Raw genomic sequence first — 19,708 nt, 5'->3', positions numbered from 1 at the left:
ATCAAGCGTGTGGCCGGCGTAGTGGGTGGGGGTGTTGACCAGTTGCTTGAGTCCGAGGTTGGCGAGGTTTTCCAGCAGGGCGGTGGTGTTGCGGTCCTTGTTGTTCTCCAGGTGGAAGTTGAGGTCCCCGAGGAGGATGTAGTCAGTGGAGGGGAGGGCGTGCGGGCTGATGAAGTCTGTGATGTCTTTGCTGAATTGTGTGCGTGGTCCCGGGGGTCTGTAGACGAGGGTGCCTCTGAGGGTCGTCTTAGGGTCGGTGTGAATCTGGAAGTGGAGATGTTCAGCTGCGGCGAAGGAGTCGTTGGCGTCGGTCGTGATACGGATGGTGTTCCTGTGGACGATGGCGATGCCACCTCCGTCTGGTTGATGCGGTCCCTCCTGATGATCTTGTACCCGTCCGGGATGGCGATGGCGATGTCGGGTGCAGAGGAGGCGTTCATCCAGGTTTCCGTGAGGAAGGCGACGTCTGGTGATGTAGCGTCGAGGAGGTTCCAGAGTTCCACGGCGTGTCTGTGGACGGAGCGGGTGTTGAGCAGGATGCACTTGAGGTGGTTGCTGCTGGTGTTTGTCTTGGCGGGTGCGGGGCAGGTTCGGAGGCAGGTGAACTTGCAGGTGCAGCAGGTGAAGGGTCCGTGGGTGCGTCTCGGGGTGGCTCGGCAGCAGGCGTGGGTCCGGCCGGCATTGAGTGCGTTGAGAGTGGCGGCGTCGTAGGTCAGTCGGGTCGTCTTGACTCGGCGGGGAGGGCCAGGGGTCCTGGCGCTGGGCGCGGGCCAGGCGCGGACGGGCGCAGACGGGCTTACCTTTGGCGCACCTTCGGCGCTCAATTGGCGCTCCCGCTGCACGCGTCCACTGTGCGGTCGCTCTGGGGGTGTCATAAGTAAGGAGCCGGGAGGGAGGAGCAGCTGGGTGGCGGGAGCGGGGCGGCGAATGGAATCACAGGGGGGCGGGGCCGCAGGGAGGCAGCGGCGGGAAATTCCAAGAAGGAGCGGGCAGCGGGAAATTCCCAGGAGCAGCGGGAAATTCCCATGAGCAGCGGGCAACGAGCGAAGGAATCTGCAGGCAGGAGGCGGCAAAGGCAGGCAGGAGCGGCAGCAGTGAGTGGGGTGACCAAGCCCTGTGGAGGACTGAAGCTCCTCCAAACTTTTCGCCCTTGATATTTGTTCTCTGCTGAATATAAGGGTGGCTTTATTATTTCTGATTTTACTCTGCTTGGATGGAATAGTAGTTTATTGCAATAAATTGTCAGAAACTCGCGAGAATCGCAACATGGCTAAGTTAGAAGTCTGAGTTAAGAAATGTAAAAGTAATGTTTGAATCCTGGCAAGGACGCCTCTGCTTTCTAGTTTTCCTTGGACAGTAAATTAAGTACTATTACATTGAGCAATAGTAACACTTTAGTGCAGCAATTAGAAACTGGAGAAATGCTGTGTAAAAGCAGATTACTATTTAACATTTTCAAGCACAAGTTCCTGAGCTTTTTCCTTTTTCCTAATAACAAGACAATGTCTAAAGTTGGAACTATGAGGCTCCTCTAGCATGTCAAATTGGAGGTGATAAAAAGCTAATAATTGAATTAAGTATTATATTAATTATTTGCTAAAGAAACGGATATTGACTTTCTACATATGAGCAACATATCCCGTGGATGGGAAGAATGACCTCTCGTTTACTGGTCAACGGCTATAGAAGGAACAAATCCTAAATTTTAGTGCAGTAGGATAGGTTAAAATGAGGTAAAGTAATAAAGATGCATAGAGAGCCACCAATGTTATGCTAATCAGCTCTGTCCAAGTACGTACACAGCCTCAGGGTGGCTGGGACTTCGCTGAAGAGAATATGCAACTGGTCTTTGGCTTTATTTCGACATCTCAAAGCTGCCAACAGTGGATTTAGGCTCTATGGGTCATTTTCACATTAGTAGTAGGGTGCTCTAGCGACAAGCCTGGTGAAAAGAGGGAATCCAAATGCAGACTCTTGTTCCATTGGTATATGCAGGGCTACTGGAATTATGAGGCAGAGGAACACCAAATTATCTGTCAGGGTTGACTAAATTATGTGGCAAGAAAAGAAAAATTATGCAGCATAATGTGGCAAATTTTTCGAAAGATTTACTTTATTTTGTATTTTTTATTCATGGTAAAACTGTCTGGGCAAAGGTTTCACCTCATTAGTATCAGTGTAAAAACCATATACAGAAACGTGCAACTGAAAGATGACCAGTTACCTTTTGCAGTTAGCCACCTATATGCACGCAATAGGTGGCATACACGTTGCCATGATGTTAGTAACTTTGAATCCGTTTGAGCTAGAAACTAGCTTACTTGTTAAAATATGAGGTTTGTGCAGCAGATGGTGGATTATGTGGAAACTACGGCAAATCTATAACCATGCGAAAATAGAAGCAGCTGCAGAATCACATAATTCCAGTGGCCCGAGTTATAAGAGCATTAATACCTTTTCACTTTATCGAAGACATGTCTGGGATCAAAAGCAATTCTTTGATCTTCATTGATATGCTTCTGAAAAGTTGAGATTCGGCACAATTTTCAGAGGAAGAAGATGCCAGAAGTGAGCAAATATTGTGACAAATGATTTAATCTTTGGGTGCAGTGGAACATTTTCATTTATTTTGTTTGTAAAACACACTCATTGCTGGAACATACTTTGCAGTGTACATAGTAGCTGATGTTTCTTGCTAGGCACACTCATCAGCCTTGAGTAAAAAAGTGTTAGTCTCAGCATTTAGAAGCAAACACCTATGCCTATCAGTGATTTAGTACGTTTACCTAATTTGTACAAGAGACAGACCTACATTTGTTTCACAAGAAATATATTGGCCCATTTGAGGACGTTTAGCCAGTTATACACCATTTGTACATGTAGGCTCTCTGTTTCAGTTCTCTACAAATAACATCCCTACCATCCAGTTCATCTCGGAGTTAGCTCAGGAATGTGGGTAAGTGCTTGAAAGATATTATAAATGGGTGTGAAACTGCACATCTCTCCACAGTGTAACCTTAAACATATGTTGTCTTTACCACAAAATGTCCATCTCTTTCTTCCACCTTGTATTTGCAGGGACAACCTAACAATAGCAAAGATGAGATTGTAGGTGTGCCAAGTACTTTGTTTGCCAGAGAATTGTTTGAGCGAATGAGCTTGTAGGAATGTGAGACAAGATACAATACGGATACTTGCAGAGAGGCATACCTTTGACCACCAAAAGTTGTAGTGAAGCCATACTGATGGCTGAATGTGTTCTATACAAGGTGCTTATTAACAATAACAATGATCAGCGTATCACAGTTGCAATAAAGATGGAATGTCCAGACAGAGGTGTTGTTTTGTATGAAAGAACTACTGCTTACGACTACTTTCAGATAGATAAATAGATATAACTCTTTGCCCCTGACACCAGAAATGTATCCAAGAGTCAGAATGTGTGATTGGTCACAAAATGAGTGAACCCTGTATGTGCTTATTCCCAAGGAATTTTCCTTTCACACCCAAAACGCACATATGCACCTGTATGAATGAAGCTCTGGTTACTCCCTTCCCCACTTTGAGATTCTGTTTACTCACAGAAGCATTTTATAACTTTTAGCTGAAAAGATTCTCACTTGTCAAACTTTTATCTTTCTTTGGCCTTTGTCATTTACTGTATAATCAGACAAACTGCATTGTAACCATCGCTGTTTTGCAGCTACTAATGTATAGATAACATATTTTTGGAAGTTCTACTTACTTAAGCTCTTGAGAATTAGCAGCCATTAAAGATTTCAGGGTTTTATCAGCCAGTGGACATCCAGAAACACTGTTCGAAAACATAAAACGTATGCCATGACTGGTTGCAGTTAAAAACGTACTCTTTCTAACAGCAATTTCAACCTACATAAATGATATAGGGCCTGTATCACCAGTCTGTGTGTTCCAGAGGTCTTCGATCTTAGGGGGTGGGTGTGGACCAGTAGGTCCCTGAACTGATCTGAGGGAGTTGGGGGATGGGATGCACTGACCAAGAAACTAGACACAAAGAGCATCATGCTGAAAACAAACTTTAAGTGAGGAAAAGAGTGACAATGAGCCATAATGTATTGATCCATCTCTAAATGAATGTGTCACTCATGTATTGGCTAGGGATAGGTGTCAAAGGGACTGGGGTCACAATGTAACACTCAAAGTCCCATAGCCCATTTTGGTCAAAGGATCACACTGTAGTTACTTTTACCCTTCAGGGAGAACAGACTGTCCATAGCATGTTACACATCATATATTTCATTGCATTTTTAAAAGGGATATTGAACATAACGGCTATGTTTGGATTGTTATATATGTTTAGAACTATCACTTTTATAGAATAATTGTGAATAGATTGTTGTCATGCTGGGGGGCCCATTTGATTTTTTTTACACAAGCGGGGGCGGCTTTAAGAAGCTTGAAGACCACTGGTCGATTCCGTTCTTGGCATTCTTGACTTTTTATATAGGTCTTATAACGTTTTATTTTGCTTTTCATGTTATTGTCCTGTCACCGTGCAAGGCAAATACAGTCCAGCTGTCCTTTTTGCAAAGAAGTACCTAGCCTGTGATTATATTAAGATTTAGAAGGGAAGAGATGTAACCGTCATCAGCAGTCACATTGATGCTATGAGTTCGAAGTGGAACATACTAGGGAAGTTCTAACTTAATAAATTCCTGCAAGCTTTATTGTTCTTTTAAAATTTTGCCTTCAATATATTCAAAGAGAAACTACTTGATGAACCTGACCTTCTCATAATCACTCAATTCCCTCTCTACGTTATTTCAAAATCAAAAGCCAATGTCTTAGAAAAAAAAATTTGAAATATTTTAACTTTCAAATTCTGCATGTTCAAATCTGAATCCATAATAAACGTACATTGCACTGCTGACACGTACAACTTTTTTCACTGAAGCTGAATGCTTGCAGAGAGTCACATATGCAAACAGCACAAAGAAACACGAAGACAAGTTGGAAAAAGAGAACTGTACATTTCTATGGAGAAACAGAATTGCGGCAAAATACCATGAAAGCCCTTTTCTCAACTTACACTTCCTGCATTTCCTTACCTGCGATGCGACGCATAGTTTCCTGTTACATGACCACTGCCATCACAACCTGGTGTTGGACAACTGCATGGATAAAACAAAGAAATAAAATAGTTTGATTACAGTCATGTGTTTTGTAATCCCTTTGCAATAAAACATCTTTAGTAGGCAGGGTTAGTAGAGGGAGAATTTTGCAAGTACTACTTGTTCCTATTTCTTGATTCAGGGCGCAAGGAATTATCTTCGCCAGAACTGGCTGCTATTACAGGGCCTGTGGTAATAGACCGATATTTTTATATTGCAAACCCTTAATTCTAATGCTGCATTTTCTTTTATCACAGCCTTTCCCTAAGCTGGCCCATACCCACTACAACCATTTGTAACCCCTCCCCATTTGTTAATAAAATTAATGTCATGAAAAAGAAACAGACACGAGAGACCACTCTTGTTTTTTCTCTCCAATTTTTACTGTGAATTCAGGAATCCTATTGATTTTGCGACAAAACAATAAGAAGAAAATGTTGTTTTGGCCTGGCGGGGAACCTGAGGGACCCTAGCACCAGTGCTAGGGGATCAGGGTATTCCTACCCAGCCCCCTTTTCTTTATTTTTACATTTGTTTGGTACTTGGCTGAGGCGGAGTCCCAAAATAACTAACAACACCTCCTGGTTGAAGTGTTAGCAGACAATCAGATTTCTGCACAAGATCCTCAGTATTCACAAATTATTTGCGACCCTAGATATACGAATTAGAATTTTCTTTAATATTTCCAAAACTACCAAATTGATTTGCACCAAATAACAAAAAGGGCGCTTTATGGACCAACAGCTACTTTCTGCCAAATTTGGTGTAATTCCGTCAAGCGGGTCAAGCTGTAGTCATGTTTAAAATCTCCATTGGAATTAACATGGGAATCTCACTTTTTTCTACCCCGTTTTTTTCTCGACCCCTGCTTAACGGGTCACTCCAAAACTTTCGATGCACAATGAAAGTCACTAGTAGACAAAATTTTAAAATGTTCATGAAGATTTGTCAAACGGACCCAAAAAGTATAGGCAAATCAAAAACTAACTATAACTACCTACTTGAGACCGCCAGTAGATATATATATATATATATATTTATTTGTTTCTTTTTTACTGAAAAACAAAGGTTAAAGTGGAGCTATATGCAAGTAAAGTAATGGAATTTTAACTTACACTAAAAAGCCTTCAAAATTCACTGACAACTACCACTCTGAGACAGAAAAAAACACTGAGAAGCATGAGTTATTCACGATAGACATAAGTAAATCTTTCACTGCCATGGATTTCAGATCTCATCAGTGATGTAATATGTGAGGTCATAAGCAGAGCATCACAGCGTTACACAATATACTTATGTCAATTACATATAACTGGTTAATTTCAGTGTTTTTTGGTTTCATTTATTTTTATTATTACAAGACCTAGACATAACTTAACTTTAATCTTAGTTTTTTCTAGTCACTTGATAAGATTTTTTAAATGTCAGTTAAAATATTAATACCTTATTTACATATGACTCCACTCTTACCTCTGTTTTTCAGTGACTTTTGTATATTTGTTTTATGTAAAGTATTATCTTGTTATGGTACATCTGCAGACAACCCCTCACGGGTGGCAAACCCTTTGCAGACCAACTTCGTGTAATTCTGTTAGGCCGTTTTCTCTGTATCACTATTCACTTTTCACTATAGAAATTGCACAGAAAAAACGTGTTTTGAGCCCATCCCCACCTTTTTCTGTATCCCTGCATGACGGATCACACTGAAATGTTCTAGTAAGAAGCTGAAATAGAAGGGCTTTTTCTGAAGGTTTTGTGAATATTTGTCAAACAGCACCAAAATTATTTGCTAAACAAAAAACGTTCTTCCAAGCGAAACTCTGACCCATTTATACCTACGCAGTAGCTACCACCACTATGTAACATGTTGAGGATAAAGATTATTAAGCTTTGTAAAGGTATTCAAAGTTTGGGTATCTATACAAGATGTAAATTGATTTGAAAGAGAATTCTATGTAAAAATATTTGCTTTTCCCACATATAATGCAGAAGAAGCACAAAAACCCTAGTCATGAGGCACCTTAAGGATTGGTTCATTCTCAGAATCATTACAGAAAGGATTTAACTTGCTAGCATGATCTATGTGGGCTCTAGCAATAGAAGGGAATGCTGTGCTTAGTTTTCTAAAAATAAATTGCTTATTATTTATATTACTTTATTGTATACTTACATGAGTTCCATAGTAGTCATGAATGTTTGTTTATACATGGCCGGATTTGCTTTGTGAAAAATAATATAGATTTTTTTAATATGATGCTAGATATTTGTCTATGAAATGCTGCAAATTATTCCCAGTGTGTCCTTCACTCATATAATTGGAGCTGTGGTAGCCTCCTTTGGGAAGGATGCAGCTGTTTGGAGCCCAAGGACCTACCTACTAAATGTGAGTTTTTTCAAAAGCTCCAGTGATGTTCGAAATTAGCCTTGAGGCACCACTGTGATGCTTGGTGGAGTACCTGGTGCACAACGAATATGCCTTACTCTAATAGAGTGATCTCTATATCATTGGGGGAAAAAATCAACACTTTGGAGGGCAGTTCCTTCCTTCGAAATAACGTTTTTTTAGTAACCTCATCACTTCCAATTAATACAGCAAGAAATAGTTTATTTGAAAAACTGTTTTGGGGCCGTAAAAAGCCCATAACAAAACCATTATTTATTCACATATGTACTATTAGATTAGTCCAGGCTCAGATACTGTTCTGAAAGCCTAATTATAGATGAGGATTGCTGTGGGAACAATTAGCATGCATTATAATTTGATTTTCCCAAAGCCCCTATTTTATAAGACAGTAAGCGTGGGGTTTCCCAACAAGTATATTGTACACCATTTAAAATGTTTTGGGACCATTTCACGCAGTATTATTTTTTCGAGCATTTGTGTTTTCTTAGTGTGATTAGTGATAATTGCTTCTCAATTTCCAGGCCAGATTCACACAGCATTTACAATGAGTAGTTATATTGGACTCAAATTTTAGGTGCAGCCTACACATGAATTTCCAGGAGTACATGCTTACTCATCCATAAAAAGCTTTGTGAGTCAGTTGCCGGACTCACAACGCATTTTTGGATCATAGTATGTTTATCCAGTCTGTGCAGTACGACATTATTCTGATCTTCAAACAAAACGAAAGGTTAACTTTTGCACGGGTCACTAGGTATGAATCTTACAAATACTGGAATTAGTGTAAGAAGGCAAGTCAAAGTGAAGGATGAAATATTTATATTGCGTTATATATCAATTCATTTTAGTATTTTGTAAAGTGCTAACCTGTCCCCCGGAGCAATTTCAGAGACTCAGAACACATATTTATTGTGTAACGGATAAGTAAACAATAATTAGGCAATGGGTTGGTTCATAACTCTATGAGTAAGTAAGATCTGATAAGTATAAAGCTTGGATGAGATGAGCTTCTGGGTGTGGGGAAAGATGTATGAGTATAGGAGAGGTCAATTTACAACACGTGTAGGACTAAGAGACAGTTAAGTCCCGGCCGTATGATCAGTAGATATGTTGTTATGCTCCATGAACTGTTCAAAGTCCTGGTCTCAAACAGTGAGGAGGTTCTGTTTTGGGTGACTATTTGCTGGAGAATATGAGTGGTTGACTGTGGCTTTTGGGTAGGTTTGGTGTTGAGGTGTGTGCGTGTTCTGAAGGGATGGCTTTCTGTTCCATCGGTCAGAGGAGGTGTGGACACCCTCTTAGACCAATATTTAAGATTTGTTCAAATTTCAGTTCCTTTAGTTAAATACTGGCCATTAACACTTTCCAAAGAACATGTGGTAAGTCACTCAAGGTTGATTTGTGAGCACTACATTGCCTTAGGACTTTTACTCTTTTTTATTTGAGCTTTGGTTGACAAATTATACATGGTTTAACTATTTGGATGCTATGATTCAGTACATAGTTTGAGGCGAGTATTTCAGTCAGCCTGGGCTTGTGCTCCAATTAGGTTAAGTAATGAAGAAGAGCAAGAATTTTGAATTTGATTCTCTTTTCCAAAGGTAGCCAGATGCAACCACATAAACAAGTGTGGGATTCTGTGAAGCATGGGTGTTGTACCTACTTAGGAAGAGTCGATTTCAGTCTTTCGAATGCACGGCAAGATCCTCCCTTTATTATCTTCTTAAAAACAACACAATATAGCACAAAGAAACACACTAGACTGAGCACATAAACCCACATGAGACCCTCTATTTAACTGGAGCTTAAAGCTTCCAACCACTCGTCCAACAATATACAAATATCATCATACAATAGAGACGCTGAAGATGGTCTCTGAGTGCCTCATTTAGATTATGTCAGAGAGAGGCAGTAGTTTCCTTCCACCAAGGACCCACTACCCACCTCCCAATGGAAAAAAATGTAAGTATTGAAGGATGCAAGGCTAGAACCAAGCAAATGTTAATATTCGCGCCTCCGCTATTAGTAGCAGACCACCAGACCCCTGCTTTGTCATGTCAGGGTGGCTGCATTGACCACCTACTTGTGAGGTCCTCAAACTCACAGTTCCCAGTTGCCCTGTTCCCCAACTCTTTCAGTATGAGGAAGTCCTGGTGGAGTGTTCCCCAGTGGGAGAGAAATCTAAATTATCCTGTAAAGTGAGGTGCATGCTAATCAGAAGGAATACCTTACAAGGGGCCATACTATGGAAGTGCCCCAGAGGCGCAATGGGCATTGCACCTGCTTTGCCCAACCCTGGGGTACTTTGGTATTACAGAAGGGGCCACAGATGCTTGTGTGACCTTTTCTGTAATGCCGATAGTGCTGGCACACATAAAGCTCCCGCACTAGGGCATTCCCTCATTTACATACGAATATGGCCCCATGCAAATGCAGGAATCCCTTTGCCTCTGCCACATATTATAGACACGGGAGCAGAGGCAAAGAAGCTGTCAGTAGGTGCACTGACACTGCGCCCACTGTCAGTGTGCCCCCTGATGGCAGCCGTCTGGAGGAGGGGAAAGGGGATCCCATGTACCCCCAGATATCCCCTTGCAGTAGGGTGCAGCCACTCACCTGCAAGGAGAGCTCTAATCTCCCCTTAGAGGCATTTTGCGGTCCGCACAGTGAAACATGGAGCGGCTTCAAAGCAGCCACTCCATTTTTCACCTGAATGCACTGCCTAGGTGCAGCATGTGTTCTCGGCTGCCCTAGAGGCAAAACATTCCATGTCTACGCCCGGTGCACCTGTTTTAAGGTGCACCGGGCGCAAACAGGGAAAGTGCGCCCTTTACATAAAAGGGCCTCAGGGGTGCGCTTTACCCCTTGACAGAAGGGGAATTCCCTTGTTGACATGGACGTTTGATGTGCAAATGGTAGAATTTCTGGGCTTCTGCTGCCATCAATGCATGCATTAAGTGCTGCAAAAGGCAATTCTGTATTTCTACTTTGAATGCACCTTGTTTCGACAGGTGAAACCTCAGGATTACCCTACTGACAGGGGTGAACAAGCACTTCTTGAAAGGTAGTCCTTGGGATTACCCATAAATGATGCATATGGTATGATCCCTGGGGATTTACTTGCCTGTACAGCATGCATGCACTGTTCCTTCACAGACCTCTACTGCCGTTCATCAGTGACCTGTTGCACTTCAAGCCACCAGGAGTCACAGGGACATCTGAATGGCAATGTTTGCACCATGTAGGTGATATATGCCCTCTCACACCATCCATCAGCCATATCACAGCCAACCCTTTATTCAAGGATTACTAGCGCCACAAGACATGGTGGGCAGACGGGCCTTTCATGGCGATAGAGCCTGACGTCTACATGAACGCATGCATGCCAGGTATCCTAAATATTCAAGAACGCCTCTTCAGAGCTATCTACTGGCCATTCCTTTTCAGAAAATGTCCTATTACACCTTCCCTTTTAGATGTATTAAGGATTCCTTTCACAAGCTATTGCAAAACATCTCTGAAGCAAAAAGAGTTCTAATGGTCACCTGATCTTATGTCTACAACCCTTGATGAAGAGTTGGCGTGGAGCTTTGTGAATATGTACTTTAGAAAGGCGAATACACATCTACATGGTATTTTATTCATATTAGTTGGCTCATCACATTTTAAATGTATATTTTTTTAAATATTGCATTGCATGGATCTTTCTGCATTCAACGTTACTCCTGCTTGTCACTTTTACGGTTATTTCGTAGGTAACATGCTCGTCATGGACTTCTGTCCATACAATGAGTTGGGTAAAAGGTTGACTATTTCTTGCCCAAGAACAAACAAATCTGCAACTTACGTAATGAGCTCTTTTTTCAAGTCTCTGGAATGAAGCTTGGGTTTAGGGCTTGGCATTTGCACGTCTCCAGGGTACCTTTTCTCCTCTATGCTCTCCGAGCAGCTTCCTGTCTCTTTCTGAAATAAAATATCACCATATGTTGAGTTGTATCCTCGGAGGGATTCCGCACTTACAGTGACTTTTTAACGGTGGCAAATAAATTGTGACCTCGTACATGTTTATCCTATCAAAGCAAGTTTATGCTTCCCTCTGAGACAGACACAGACATAGTGAATGGATCAAAGGGGGTACACGGATACAGACACCTGAGAGGGGAGAAAAACATAAAGAAGACAGAGGGAAGATACTGAGATGTACACCAAATTAACGAGTGGTGTGGAACAAAAGGAGAGAGAAAAAGACATACAGAAAATTAAATGTAATAAAAAAAACAGTTCTGTGCCAGTTGAAACCCTTTTCTTCCCCACCCCCTCCTCCATGAGCCCTCCAAAGCAACCTCCTGCCACAATATTGCTACACAATACCAGACCTTCCACCTCACACAGTGCCACCGTGTGTCACGTGATATTGGCTCCCTTCGCTCAGTCAGCCAGTGAGGAGCCAGTATCACACGGTGGAAGAGAAAATGACCTGGAAGTCATTGCAAAGAGAGGATTTCTGTTGTACATGGACTTTGACTCTTTTCCCTAGCCTTGTAATTCCTTGATACTCACTTGATGTCATCAGGTGGTGGGGAGTGACCGCCCTGTCACTCAGCCTGCCTCCAACTGTCTGTAGGCCAAGGCAAAACCCCCAACATTCTATGATGTCATCAGGTAAACATACTGTGACATCAAGTGAGTATCAAGGAATTACAAGGCTAGGGAAAAGAGTCAAAGTCCATGTACAACAATTTCCATATCATATTTGGAGGCCTCCATAAAAAGGCTCCCATGTTTGAAGCAGTTTTCTGACTTTCATGGGATTCATGTAGTACTCCCGAGTACTTGTGCACTCTACAGCAGTTATAGATTTCCAGGAGTATGCTGATACATTCCATGTATGCTGGTGGAATTTCCTGGCATATTTAGAAGTAGATTTACAAGCCCCTTGCAACACTTTTGTGCCGCTGTTGCGTCACTTTTGTGATGCAGCGGCGACGTAAAAAATGCGGCCAATTTACAACGTGACATATCTAGGGAGATGCGTCACATTGTAAAGCCCTGCGCCACATTATACCGGAGTCAGGTATAATGTATGCAGGTTGGCGTTCCCACGCAGAAAAACCTCGTAGAAGTGATGCAGTGAAATCTACAAGATATCACTGTGCCACTTCTCGGACGCCACTGCATCAAAACTCTATGCCTGCTTGAAGCAGGCATAAGGAGTGACGCAGTGTAGTGAGAATAGGCCTCAACATGCATTGCAGAAGTTACGTCGTGCTTGCGACATGACTCCAGTAATGCGTGACATTTACGCCAACAGATGCGTGGAAACAAGCATCCAGTCCATGGAGGACGTGGTCTGGCAGTTCGGGCTGGACTGTTCCCATTGGGCGCAGGGTCAAGACTGATTTGCATATGGCTGGGTCCAAACTGGAATGGCATGGTGAGCAAAAAACGATGGATTTAGGCCCAGATCTCTGTACTGAGGTGAATGTATGACATTGTTCTGCATTCTGTCCCTCAATTGTTCTTTTTGTATTGTAAATACGGCACATCCATGTTGGCGCAAGGGTTTCGTAGGCTGGCTCCAGGAAACTGATGCATCTCTACAGATGCGGCAGTTCTTGTAAATCTGCCCCTTACATTTTTCCAGGAATATATTTTTTTTTCCTGAGGAAAACCCCTTTGCTTACACCCATTTAAGTTATGGGAGTGTTGCCCAATCCCACACTGTAAATGGACTCGACATGAGTACAACAGTGCATGATCCCAGGGCAGACATCTACTTGCAAGGACACGTCACATAACCACCATCAGTACCATCCATTCAGCTTGCGTTATCTCAACGTGCAGCCTGACGCGGCCTTCCGCTTTACAATGGCTCACCACGTCCATGTGGTCACAGCTTTTGTTTTTCTCTAAAAGAAATGCAAGGACAGTGGTCTCCAGGGGCAATTCAGAGTCGTATATTTACTGTGTTTTGTGGGACATGAGGCAGTCGTATTGAAAAAAAATACACACAGAATTAAAACTCCGAATTCTCAGAGAAATGGAGCGACACATTCAGATCAGTAAATATGAATACGGCGCAAATGGCCGTCGGAGCTTTTGAAACGGAGTCAACTGACTCTTTCATGCTCCAGGGCACGCTTTTTTTCTCTGTCACAAATCAGCATTCTTCATTTGAAGCACAGCGCCAGCCTACTGGTGTCTTGGAGCCTGAACTTTAGCAACAAGTCATTATCTCTCATTGAACCTTTCTGATTATTCATCTATAAAAATGTAAAGGCCGCCATCTGTTGTTTTGTATGCAGATTTTACGGCTCTTTTCGTGCCTACGGGGGAATTTGAACTGCAAATAAAGTTTGGGAAGAACAAAGCGTTGGCCCTGGAGTTGGAAACCATTGAGCGAAAAGCACGGTTGGCATTTTACCCAACAATAATTGTGATAAACGTTAACGTTAATGTTTGTGTTTTGCGGATTAATGCACTTATATTTGCCTTTTGCATGGCACAGTCATGTCGCTGATTAACATAGGTAACAATGTTTCACATGCAGTTCCTGTGACACTGCACGACAGCTTAGAAGGTTGCCAGCTAGAGAGAAAAGTCGTTGATGAGTAATGCTGTGCCAGCAAAGTTTTGATGGATTTTCGGACCAAGAGGCATCGCAGGACTCAATTACTTTAAAATAATCATGCTCTGGTTGATTATATACCTTGTTCTACAAACTGGTTTTTCCATGGGTACTAATAACAGATGTTATTGTTACCTGACCCTATTGCACTACATAGACAACCTCAGAAAATCGAACTGACCCACCTGGCATCAGACCTGTATCCTTACAATTATGTACAGATCATCTTAATACATGTGCCAGTTCGCATGTTTGAATGGTGCCAGGGGCACAAGGCATCTGCAGCTCTTGCAGCAAATTGGGGCCCCATCCTCCAAGAGGAGTTGCCTACTCCCACACTGTAAACAGACTTACTCCTGCCCACGACAATAAGAATCAATTGCTTCTGGTCTAAATATCTGACATATCTGAATAGCTAGGAACAGATGTACAGTATTTGACCTGTGTCACTGGTTGCAAAGTGACCTTTGTTTGCATAGAAAGAAATGAACTATATGGTCAATGTTTTAAAAAAAAGAGTTTTTAATTGTAATCCATCTCTTATGATCTATCCACATAAGTTGCACATTATCACTGGCACAACTGCCACCTTTAATGGATCTTTCAAGAATTTCCTTCCCAACAGCCAGGGCACGTTCTTTGGATAGAGTTAGGCATTGCCAGCGAGCAGGCAATACTGGGGGGAGAAGCTTTTATCTATTGAAAAAGTTTTAGGATATGGAAAACGAAGATCTGAATCCGTACTTTGATTTTTAACTTCCAACCCTGACTACATTGCATGAATCTGGGCAAATCACTTCAATTTCCGTTGCTTTAGGTTGTTTGTCTTTGTGAATTATGGGTCTATTAGAACAGGTGACACTCCAATTGTATGTGTTATCTGAAAGATAGAAACAGGAATATTCCAATAATGGCCTGAACTTCTTATTCCTATCACAGGATTGACATCAAAAACATTTGGGATAAGATAAGGACTTCACTAATTATTTGTAATGTATTTTTTACAAGTGAGTAGTGACATCACTGCACCTCATAGTCTTCATTGTTGTTCCCTAAACTGCCCTCTATGACCACAAATGGAGGAGGTGGAAAACCAGTGCTTAATTTGAGCTGGTGGTTGCTGTCGGGCCACAGACACTTATTTTTAGGGATTGGGACTTATTTTTCTGCATCAGACATTAACCAAGAGCAAGAGAGGGACAAAAACCCACAATTTGGAATGATGGCGAAAGACAGTAAAACCAACACAAAGGGGAAAGCAAGACCCTGCAAGAGTGATATAAAGGGGCAGGGAGTGTCTGGTTGTGGATTAAAGAGGGATCAGTTGGCTTTGAGGGTAGGCAGCCTTTATATTCCATGATCTGACATTTATTCGTACCAACAACAGGATTCTGAGCAGAGTTTTGGGTACTGCCACTATCTTTCACAATTTAAGCACTGGTGGGAACACTACAAGACTCCCATAGTTGCTTGATGCACAGTTTTTTCCAGACAGTGTGATTATGGGTTTACCACCCTCACATGCACCCACTTCTGCCAATGTTTGGATCAGAGTCAGCGTGCAACCAAACCATCAAGCATTACACAACCTGGACAGCCTTCAAAGCCAAGAGAGTGCTTCAGAAAACAAAAGAGGGGCTACGGCATTAACAGGCTGTGCACAAACCAGTGTTTAATTTCAGCTGGTGGTTTCGGGTGCTCGGCTCCACCACATTATTGTCAACACCGGCACTGATGAGAGTCTAACACATGGTGGCGCTCTTTGTTAATTTTCTGATGAGCACAACAACAGTTACTTTTTATTCAATATACATTAAAATGACTAATTTCTGCCACCCAAAGCTATGAGTAGCTCAGGCAGCAGGTATTAATCATTTTTAATGTGTATCAAAAGTCTGAATAGTCACATTTGCAAGAGTGGGATGGTTAGTTGTCCTGTTACTACCACTGACCACACTGGCAGGGGCAATGGGTTGTGCTAGCTGCAGGGGTCTCATGGTGAGAACCCAGGCACCTATATGTTTTAGTTTTTTTTACAAATTAAGCACTGATTTAAACTCCCTCACAACAACCTCTAATGCTAAACATAGACCATAAGTGGGAAAGGAGGGACAGAATTAAATTTGTGGGTCTCAGTTGGCCGCAATTCGTAGAGAAGACCTAGCATTTGTTGATACTGAGATACAGTTGTTATATTATATTAGATGGCATTCCCCAAGTCTACCCTTACATTGATAATTAAAGTCAACTCAGAGTTCTGTGCCCTTTTAATGCTTTTGGGACGCAACCACAAAAGGGTCATGGATCTTCTCAGAGACTTGTACTATTACAGTGATATACATTTAGGGGTACATTATATCATACATTAAATAAACTGAAGAGAACCGCCCCTACACTCACACCTACAACTCAACCCATAACATTTTACTTGAACCCTCAAAGGCAATAAATTGCAGCATGCGTTATGTATAAAATTACATTTTACAAAAGTGTCTATTTGATAAAGGGTACAAAAAAAACCAAAAAGAACAGTGGTGCAAAAATGAAATAATAGGAAACTGAGAAAAAATGAGCGAGAAAAAGAAAATAACGTTTGAATGGATGGTCGTAAAATGCAAAAGACTGCAAAGGAAAAAGAGGCTGAATTCCATTAATGTACAGATGGAAGTTTATACTGATTTGAGCAAAGACCAGAACATAATGGTAACATGAATAACAGATAATGGCATCTGGCACTTTTAACATTTTTAAGCCCTGGAATATTTGGAGAGCTGACAGTGTGAACTGAACTAACAGCCTTAGCTATTTGTCAGTGATTTCCATTTAGGAGGGATTTTGAGCTGTGTCCAGATTCATGCTTTTTTGTTGTTGTTTGTTAGAGGGCATCTGGACAGGCTATTTCACAGATAGGGACAGACAATATTTTCTGGAAATTACCACCCGAAATTAAGCAACTGCTATGCATGAGAAGTAGATAAAAACGCCAGAAATACATAAAAGCCTTCAGTGTTTTTGCTTGTGGAAAACGTTGCCAGATACAGACCTGAAATGTACATTTGGATCTTTATAAGGAACACTGAGCATTTTAGAAAGAGATAAGGGCAGGGATGTGCACAAACAAAACCCCGCTGTTGACTGTAGACCTGTGTCCGGATCACAACACGTTTTTCACTGCGGGCATTTCATTTCATTGTTGGTACGTGAAGGCAGTGCATGGTACAAACATCTTCAACCATCTTATAATGAAAGCAGGTTTCTGAGGTGCTAATGTGTGACAAGGACTTTTGTGCATATTTATGGTATGGCATTTTGTTGTGTTGTGTTTCAATTTTTTTGTGCTGCTCTGTTTATGTGCTGCTTTATTGCAATATGTTCTTGTGCTGTAATGTGAATGTTGTATTGTGTCCTGTTGGGACTGTTTTGTTGTAACGTGACTTCGTATTTTTTATATGTTTTTTATATAGCGCATTGTCACCAAACGTATAGAAGCGCATCACAAGTGAAGCAGGTGGGTGTGGGGATGGTGTGGAGTGGGTGAATAGATAGGGGGAGAGTAGAGTGACAATAGAACAAAAAGGGAGAGACACAGAGGAGGTATCAGAAGAGAAGGTCATGAGGAGCGGCAAGTGAGAATGTGAGAGGTGAGATTGGGAGTAGAGAAAGCCGAATTGGACAGGAGGAGAGAAATAGAAATTAGGGTGGAGTGGGAAAGGCTGAATGTGTGAGGGTAAAGATGGTATGGAAAGAATGGGAGACGATAAGAAAAACATGAGTATCGAACAATACTGATGAGTAAAATCAGATGGCAATGGGCCAATCCTGTGGATTAATAGGGACTGTGGGTTAGGTAAAATCTAAATAGATGAGTCTTTAATAGATGATGGAAGATACAAGACTCGTTTTAGGTCTGATATCCATAAGTAGGGAGTTCCAGAATATGGAAGTAGCTCCTGAGATTGATTAATGTTTTGTTTTGTTATCTTGCTCTGTGTATCTTAATGTGTAATATTCTGTTGTTTACTTTATATACGTCAACAAATGCTGGCACATTTCAAGCAAAAGGCAGCACGTGTTAATCTGCCTGTGATAGGCAACCATTTACGTCTGTCTCAGGTGGTAAACTAGCACAGCTCCTGTTTTTTTTCACTATTTAAGATGCCAGCCAGTCTAAAACTGGGGTAGAGACTGCTTTTTAAATTAACATTTCAGTGCTCACTTTCTGTGATACGTCCTTTGCACGTCTTAATATCTCCTTTTTGGAATATAGTTTTCTTCTTAGTTACCAATGACTGGGCTAAGTTTCAGATCACTAGTTTTATCAATTTGGCAAGACACAAATGATCTGAGTAATAGATGAACAGGCCAATCACAAAAATGAGTAATATTGCACATTATCACCCACTGTTGACAGGGCATCAGTACATGGAGCAATGGCAAGGTACAGTGTAGTTGGTAAACCTGGCCAACAATCTTATTTTCAGAATTTGTCTCTCCGTTGAAAGCCAAAATCATCCAGTGGGGCAAGACAGAACTCTGGCAGGCGTATGCTACAGTTAACTGTGTTTGCTCAATTTTGGGATCTAGTTGATATCTTTGTTTTAGGTACCAAACATTTTGAAAAGTTCTAGCTTGGCTGCCAGCAGGAAGGCTTAACTTAGGAGCCATGTGTGTAAAGCATTTAACAACACCAAATAGAGTAAATAAGTAAGATACAATACACAATAAAAATCCCACATTAATTAAAAATAGATTATATTTTTAAGAGTAAATTTACTCCAAAACTAACAAAATCCAACATAGGGAAATAGAGATATGTGTTCTTAAAGATTAAAAGAAAAACTAGCACTTTGAATCAAATAGCATTCAGAGGGTTTAAAAAGATCTCGCTGGACAAGGTCATAGTCAAGAGTCCAGGCTGCCCGCGTTGTAACACTTTTACACTTACTTCCAGAAGTGTTTCTTGATGCAGGAAAGTAGACCACAGATCCAGCCAAATATTCTGAAGCTCTGGTTTTCCTCTCAGGGTCTGGGACTGTGACTTCTACAATGCACATGGTCAATCTAAGTAAAATCTAGATAAAACTTGGCAGCTGGAGTTGTCCTTATTGTTGATATTTCAACTACCCCTTCCAGCACTTTTTTACCTGTTGCTGATCAGGAAGTCCACTCCTTATCCTTTAAGCCAGGCAAAGTAATTTTGTTGTGAAGCCTTGTGAGTGCAGCAGGTGCAGTACATATGAGTGCAGTCCTCTCTTGTGCAGCCCAAGGGTCCAGCAGGGCAGTCCTTCTTCTCAAGATACTTTTTTTGGGGTATTTGAGGATCCATAACACCAATCCAAGGTTTCAGAATCTCTGAATTGCTCTTTGGGAAGTTGCAACTACAATATCCACAATGCGCCTTGCAAAATTCTTAAAAGTCCACTGAATGCTGTCCAGCTGGTTTCTTCTTGATTAGGTGTGTGATGCAGGTTGAGCTCTTCTTTTAACCTGTTGCTTTCAGGGAGTCCACTTCTTTCAGAGCAATGC

General features: G+C 41.6%; 1 protein-coding gene across 1 annotated transcript in view; it reads right to left on the bottom strand.

Annotated features, from left to right (window-relative positions):
* ST18 (ST18 C2H2C-type zinc finger transcription factor) overlaps positions 1-19,708 on the bottom strand; it is a 184,650-nt gene that overhangs the window by 52,997 nt on the left and 111,945 nt on the right. Inside the window, exons 9-11 of the mRNA XM_078685664.1 lie at positions 11,402-11,517; positions 5,088-5,150; positions 3,746-3,814 (exon numbers count right to left, since the gene is read on the bottom strand). Coding sequence (XP_078541790.1) covers positions 3,746-3,814; positions 5,088-5,150; positions 11,402-11,517 — 248 coding nt within the window. The remainder of the gene's footprint in view (positions 1-3,745; positions 3,815-5,087; positions 5,151-11,401; positions 11,518-19,708) is intronic.

This window comes from Lissotriton helveticus, chromosome 4_1, assembly GCF_964261635.1.
Source record: "Lissotriton helveticus chromosome 4_1, aLisHel1.1, whole genome shotgun sequence".
NCBI lineage: Eukaryota > Metazoa > Chordata > Amphibia > Caudata > Salamandridae > Lissotriton > Lissotriton helveticus.
Note: the sequence above shows the minus strand (reverse complement) of the source record. Positions and strands in the feature narration are given on the sequence as shown.